Consider the following 6,352-nt stretch of genomic DNA (forward strand, 5'->3'; position numbering starts at 1 on the left):
TGTTGTTCGTATATGTGTTTTATCAACCTCATATGTGTTATTTGTGTCCTTGAAGGCAAGGGTGTCACAAGGAGTAGTCTATCTATATCCTTTAGGATTTAGGATACGAAAATGTGTGATTGACTGATTTCTTTTAAATCCTACTCAGACCCTACTATGTGAGTGAGATTTTATTATGCATGATTGATTGTATTATTTCCATTATATATAAAGTGAGAGTTTATCCATAAACCCTTTATAACGGTGAATGATAGACACCCATTGAGTGGGTTAGGCTCCAAGAACAAAGATAGAAGAAGAGAAACCGAGTTGGAACAATTTTCTGATTTTTATTACTCAAACAAAGGTTACAATTTATAGGAAAATAATGCTAGGAATTAGGAAAGTTAATAATAATAAAACTAGATAGTAACTTGACTTGCAAGCCAAGCATCTTCTTAATTTAATCAAGAAGTCTTCTAGGAACGGTCTTGGCCCGGTTTGACTTTCAGTTTGTGACAGTGATGGGCTGGGCTGAATCGGCCGATACGAGCTAAGTTGGATTTGTCGGTGACCGGCCCGTCTCAACACTCCCCTCCCCACAAATGACCTCGTACTCAAGGTTCGACTCAAAGGTAGGATATTGCAAATAGAATTCATCCATATCTTCCCATGTAGCTTCACTTATATCCTTGTCACACCATTTAATAAGTACTTCTGTGTGACATTCACTAGACTTTCGCTTGTTAAGGATAGCTTCTGGAAAATACACATCTTCGGAAATTGCATTTGTCATGTCGGGCGGCAAATCATCCGAACCAACTGTATCATAACTTTCTTTTAAAAGAGAGACATGAAATATAGGATGAATCTTGGACGTTGGTGGTAATGCTAACCGGTAAGCAAATTTGCATATCTTTTCCAACACTTTATAAGGACCAAGAAAACGTTTGGATAGTTTATGATGGAGTCGTTTATCTATTGAAGTGTGTCGATGCTTTTGTAAACGAAGATAAACCCAATCACCCATGTTGAAATCTTTCGATAAACAATGTTTGTTTGCTTGACTAGCCATGATTTCTCTAGCTTGTTCCAACGAATACTTGAGTTTGGCCAACAACTTCTTGTGTTCGATTAAAGAAGAGTCGATGGATGCGGTTTTTGTTGAACTGTCATTATAATCGTGTATAGTTGTAGCGTCTCGACCATAAACCGCACAAAAAGGAGTCATTTGTATGGAGGAATGGAAACTCGTATTATACCAAAATTCAGCTAGATACAAAAACCGAGACCATGTTTTAGGATCCTCGTGAACAAACGCCCGTAAGTAAGCCTCCAAACAACGGTTTACGACTTCTGTTTGGCCATCAGTTTGGGGGTGATATGAACTCGAGTGTATAAGCTTGGTACCTAGTTGTTTAAACCATTGTTTCCAAAAACGGCTTTAAAAAATGGGGTCGCGATCCGAAAGTATGGTCTTTGGTAACCCATGCATCTTATAAAATTCCTTAAGGAACAAGGAAGCAAGTGAAGCCGCATTGAAGTGTGGTGGTAGAGGTATAAACCGAGCAAACTTGCTTAACCGATCGACGATAACCCAAATAGCCAACTTCCCAAGCGATACCGGAAGTTGAGTGATAAAATCCATGGAAACATCTTCCCAAATATTTGAAGGTATTGGAAGAGGTTGTAGTAACCCATGTGGTCGGTGAGTAGGAGTCTTAGTTGTTTGGCATGTGTGACAAAGGCGAATGAAATTCAGCCTTTAAATTTGGCCATGAAAATTGTGTAGTCATGTGTTTGTAGGCAGCATTTATTCCCGAGTGACTACCCAATGTGGATGAATGAAATTCTTCCAAGAGTGTTCGTTTGAGTGTAAGTAAGTTTGGAATGAGTAATTTCCCTTGAAGATAAATGACCCCGTTACGGACAGAGTGGTTTGGTAAGGAACTCGGATTTGCAATAATCTTTTGAACCAATGCTTTACCCTCCGAATTGGCTAGATAATAGTTGCGTAGCTCGTTTAACCATGTTGCCACCGGTACAGAAAGAGCAAATAAGAGTGGGTCGTGAACACGACTCAACGCATCAGCTACTTTATTGTCTTTCCCATGCTTTTTGAAAGTGGGGATACCGGTAGGGTTTGACGTTAACCGGGTTTGCATCCAAACAAGTTGGGATGTGGTAATCATGTTCACGGATTGGTGGTAAGGAGGTTGGTGTATCAAATAGGCTACCGTATGTTTGTAACAATTGGAGGATATATGGGTTATCATGCACCAGTTCGTTGGTGGCTCTATGTGTTTGAGGTGTGTTTGTAAAAACTAAAGTGTGAATAGAAGCTACTGAGTTATGCCGAATTATACAATGAAGGGATCTAGTAGTGACTACATCATTTAAGCGTTCTCCCGATATAATGCAATCCGTTCCGTCGACTTTGAACGAAATTTTTTGGATTGCGAAATCAGCAATGATCGGTCCGAGAGAGCTTAACCACTCAATTTCTAACACAACATCCGCTCCTTCTACAGGAAGTACATAGAACGGTACCGAAAAGGTTTTGGTACTGAGAGCCAGTGGTACCTAGGCACAATAAGAAGTACACTGGATGTTTTGCCCGTTGCCGACCATTACCGAGAATGGCTCAATGGGATAAGTTAATAAGTTAAGTAGGGTTACAATACGTGGTTGGATGATATTGTGAGTACTTCCAAAATCCACCAGAACTGTCACTTTGTGACCGTGTATTATTCCTGTGATCCGTAAGGTTCGAGGAGAAAGTAACCCATAGAAAGCGGCATTGGAAAGTGATAAGAATTCTGGTGCGCTTGGGCTTGGTTGTATAGTTGTTGTAGTAGGTTCATCGGGTGGTTGTGGTTCGATTATGTCATCGTTGTCAACGATTAACAAATATTGTGGTGGATTGCACTTGTGGCCCGGGAAGTACTTTTTGGGACAACGGAAACAAAGCCCTTCCGAGCGCCGTTTTTGCAAGGCTTCTGGTGTTAGGCGGGTAAACGAAAGGTTAGTTGATGTGGTTGTTTTAGTCGGTGGTGGTGTAGGAAGGATTGGTTTAGTAGGTTGTGATGATGTCGACTGTGGTGTTTGGGTAGAGGGGTTGTTGGTGGCGGTAGATGTGGTGGTAACCGGATACGATGTCCGGTAAGATGAGGAATATCGTGATATTTGAGAAGCCGCGAGTTTATCCTCGATCAATTTAGCTAGCCCGTAAGCTTGGTGTAGAGTTTGTGGTTTGTGTATGGCGATTTCGGTTTGTATATCGGGTCGAAGACCAGATATAAAACAATTAAGGAGGGCGACTACGGGTAACCCAATAACACAATTGCAAAGTCGTTCGAATTCGGTTTGGTAGGCTTGTACGGTGGAGGTTTGTCGGAGTTTAAATAAGGTGGCTTGGTGGTTTTCATATTCGGATGGACCGAAACGTAATTCCAAGGCGCGAGTGAACTCCGGCGAAGTACCGAGTAGATTATTGTTGGATAAGTGTTTGTACCAACTTAATGCATCTCCAGTGAAGTGACAGGCTACAAAGTTGATATGTTGTTTGTTGGGGATTGTATAGTAGTTGAAATACTTTTGAGCCTGGAAGATCGGGTTAGACCCGTAAAAGATCGGTAAGTGAATAACTGGGGGTCGGGCTTGGTGTTCGTGATGTTGCTGCCCAGGTGGCCGGTTTTCAGCTCCAGGTATGAGACGGGCCAACAATTGATTAGTAAGATCCATCTGTTGCTGCATCGTTGCTGCGTTTTGGACGAGGAGCTGGTCAATTCTTTCGACAAGGGAGTGCACGGGATCATCGGAAGACGAATCCCTTTTAGGAGGCATGGTAACGAATAATGAAAGCACCAAATTGATAGAGACTCGTTAAGTGGGTTAGGCTCCAAAAACAAGATAGAAGAAGAGAAACCGAGTTGGAACAATTTTCTGATTTTTATTACTCAAACGAAGGTTACAAATTATAGGGAAAAAAATGCTATGAATTAGGAAAGTAAATAATAATAAAACTGGATAGTAACTTGACTTGCAAGCCAAGCATCTTCTTAATTTAATCAAGAAGTCTTCTAGGAACGGTCTTGGCCCGGTTTGACTTTCGGTTTGTGACAGCGATGGGCTGGGCTGAATCGGCTGATACGGGCTGAGTTGGATTTGTCGGTGACCGGCACGTATCAGTGAACTTGTTGCTTGCGTGCCTCGGATGTGAACACAACTCGTTTAATGTAAGGGACTATGGGGTACTATATAAAAATCCTTGTAAATCATGGGATGCATCTTTTAGTTAATTTTAAACTATTCCAAGAATCCACGTAAAATAGAGGGGCCACTTCCGTAAAGTTATAGTTGATTAGGCTTGAGAATCGAATAAAATATATGTTTGATTTCAAAATCCTTGTAAATCATGAGATGCATCTTTTAGTTAATTTTAACCCCTTCTAGTCTTCCTGTGTATGCTTATGCTCGTTTACGCTGCTGCTTTATTTACCAAATAACACATGGTCATAAGCCATATGCAAAAGGTATTAATTTACCATACGCACTAGCAACTTAAAGTGTGAAGGTTTTGTTTGTTTCATTATTGTGTTTTGAGGGTGAACATGATTTTTTTATTTAGTTATGCTTTTGTATATTGATCAACTGACAACTCCTATATATGTTTGATTTCAAAATTCATAACCATTTATGTTAATTTATTATGTATGTATAATGCATTTTTTTTATGTATGTCAATAAGTTTATCTTAAAATAGATTTTGATAGTAGCTAATTTTGCAGGATATGCTAACATGGATATGATCAGCAAGCTTCCTCAAGATATAATAGAAACCATCTTATGTCTACTACCGATTCAATAGGCAGCAAGGACAAGTATCCTTGCTAGGGAATGGAGGTACCGTTGGATCAAAATCCCTAAACTTGCGTTTATTGAGGATATATTCGACATACCAAGTGGAAGGAAAGAAATGACAAGCAGGGGTAAACTTTTCAATGTTATATACCAAGTTCTGTTAATGCACCAAGGTCCAATCCATGAGTTCACCCTTTGTATGCAAGTAGATAGCTCTTGTGTTGAGATTGACCATATAATACTTTATTTGTCGAAGAAGCATACTATCAAGAAATTGAAACTTGAGTTTTTAGCGCTTTGTGAAGAGGATTATACGCTACCCATTTATCTCTTCTCGTTACATCAAATAACATATTTGTATCTCAAATATTGTCCCCTTTTCAATGAACACGTTCATTCAAAGAATTGAGTTGCCTTACAATCTTATATTTGGCTTGTCTATGGACCTATGAAACAACGCTTTTGCGTATTTTATCTAGTTGTCCATTACTTAAGAGATTGACTCTCGTAAGTTGATAATAAGTATAATGTCATTTTCTTGGTCTTTCTTAACTTAACTAAATTATGTAATTTTTTTTGCAGAAGTGCAACACTACAATTATCATTCTTAATGAATATTCCACCGTTGTTGATCTATTCGAGTGCTTACCTTTGATTGAATATCTCCATGTTTCGTTTTTCATCGTTTTGGTAATTATTTTTTCTATATTGTGTCGACTTGATTATACTTTTCTCTTCTTATTAGTTATCACTAATCTTTATTTTGGTTGTGGTTCAAGTGTTTCGTTCCAGACAGAATTCCGAAAGAGCTTCCAACAACATTGGTCCACTTGAAATCTTTGCGTGTGGATTTTATGGACTTTAGTCACAAATACGGGTCACCTTTTCTTGTTCTTTTGATTAGATGTTCCCCAAACCTGGAGAAACTTAAGCTAACGGTAAATAACAAAGATCTATGTTGTATTCTACTTGTTTTGATTCTTTTCCCAAACTTCACTCACACAAGACACTTTATCATGTAGATGTATCCCAAACATTTGCGTCAAGGTAACGAGAAGGCCTCATTTGCATTCAAAGATTATTCAGATATTATGTTGGAGAATCGGAACTTGCTGGAGATTCTACATTTTAGTGATTTAGAGTATGAGTTTAACTTTGTGAAGCTTATATTGGCTAAGTCACCGGTGCTAAAGGACGTGCGGATATTTTTATGCGACAAGTTTGATGAGGATGAAGAATTGCGTGATTCAAAACTCCTTTTAGACTCCCTTGCGCATCACCGGTGGTAAGGTAATTGTTAGACAGTTGAAATCCAATTAATTGTTGCACTTAGGTGGTTTGTTCTTTTTGTTGACTGTTTAGTAAAAAAATAAATTTGCTTCAATGCCATAGGAGACTTTGAGATGGATGATCTTTTGCATTTGTATTTGTATAATGTTATGCTTTTATGGTCTTGAAGTTGTGATTGAAAATGATAAGGCATATGATTAATTTGTTAAATTCAATCACA

General features: G+C 38.8%; 1 protein-coding gene and 1 pseudogene across 1 annotated transcript; one reads left to right on the top strand and one right to left on the bottom strand.

Moving 5' to 3' along the window:
- Positions 1 to 532: 532 nt before the first annotated feature.
- LOC143598971 (uncharacterized) lies at positions 533 to 1,210 on the bottom strand. Its single transcript, XM_077077051.1, has one exon. It carries the CDS (start codon positions 1,208 to 1,210, stop codon positions 533 to 535), a length of 678 nt encoding a protein of 225 aa, XP_076933166.1.
- Positions 1,211 to 4,716: 3,506 nt separating this feature from the next.
- On the top strand, positions 4,717 to 6,081 carry LOC143599243 (F-box/FBD/LRR-repeat protein At1g13570-like; annotated as a pseudogene).
- The last annotated feature ends 271 nt before the right edge of the window (positions 6,082 to 6,352 follow it).

This window comes from Bidens hawaiensis, unplaced genomic scaffold (genome assembly GCF_021521415.1).
Source record: "Bidens hawaiensis isolate Kalapana, Puna unplaced genomic scaffold, B.hawaiensis_p1.1 tig00001920_1, whole genome shotgun sequence".
Taxonomy (NCBI): Eukaryota; Viridiplantae; Streptophyta; class Magnoliopsida; order Asterales; family Asteraceae; genus Bidens; species Bidens hawaiensis.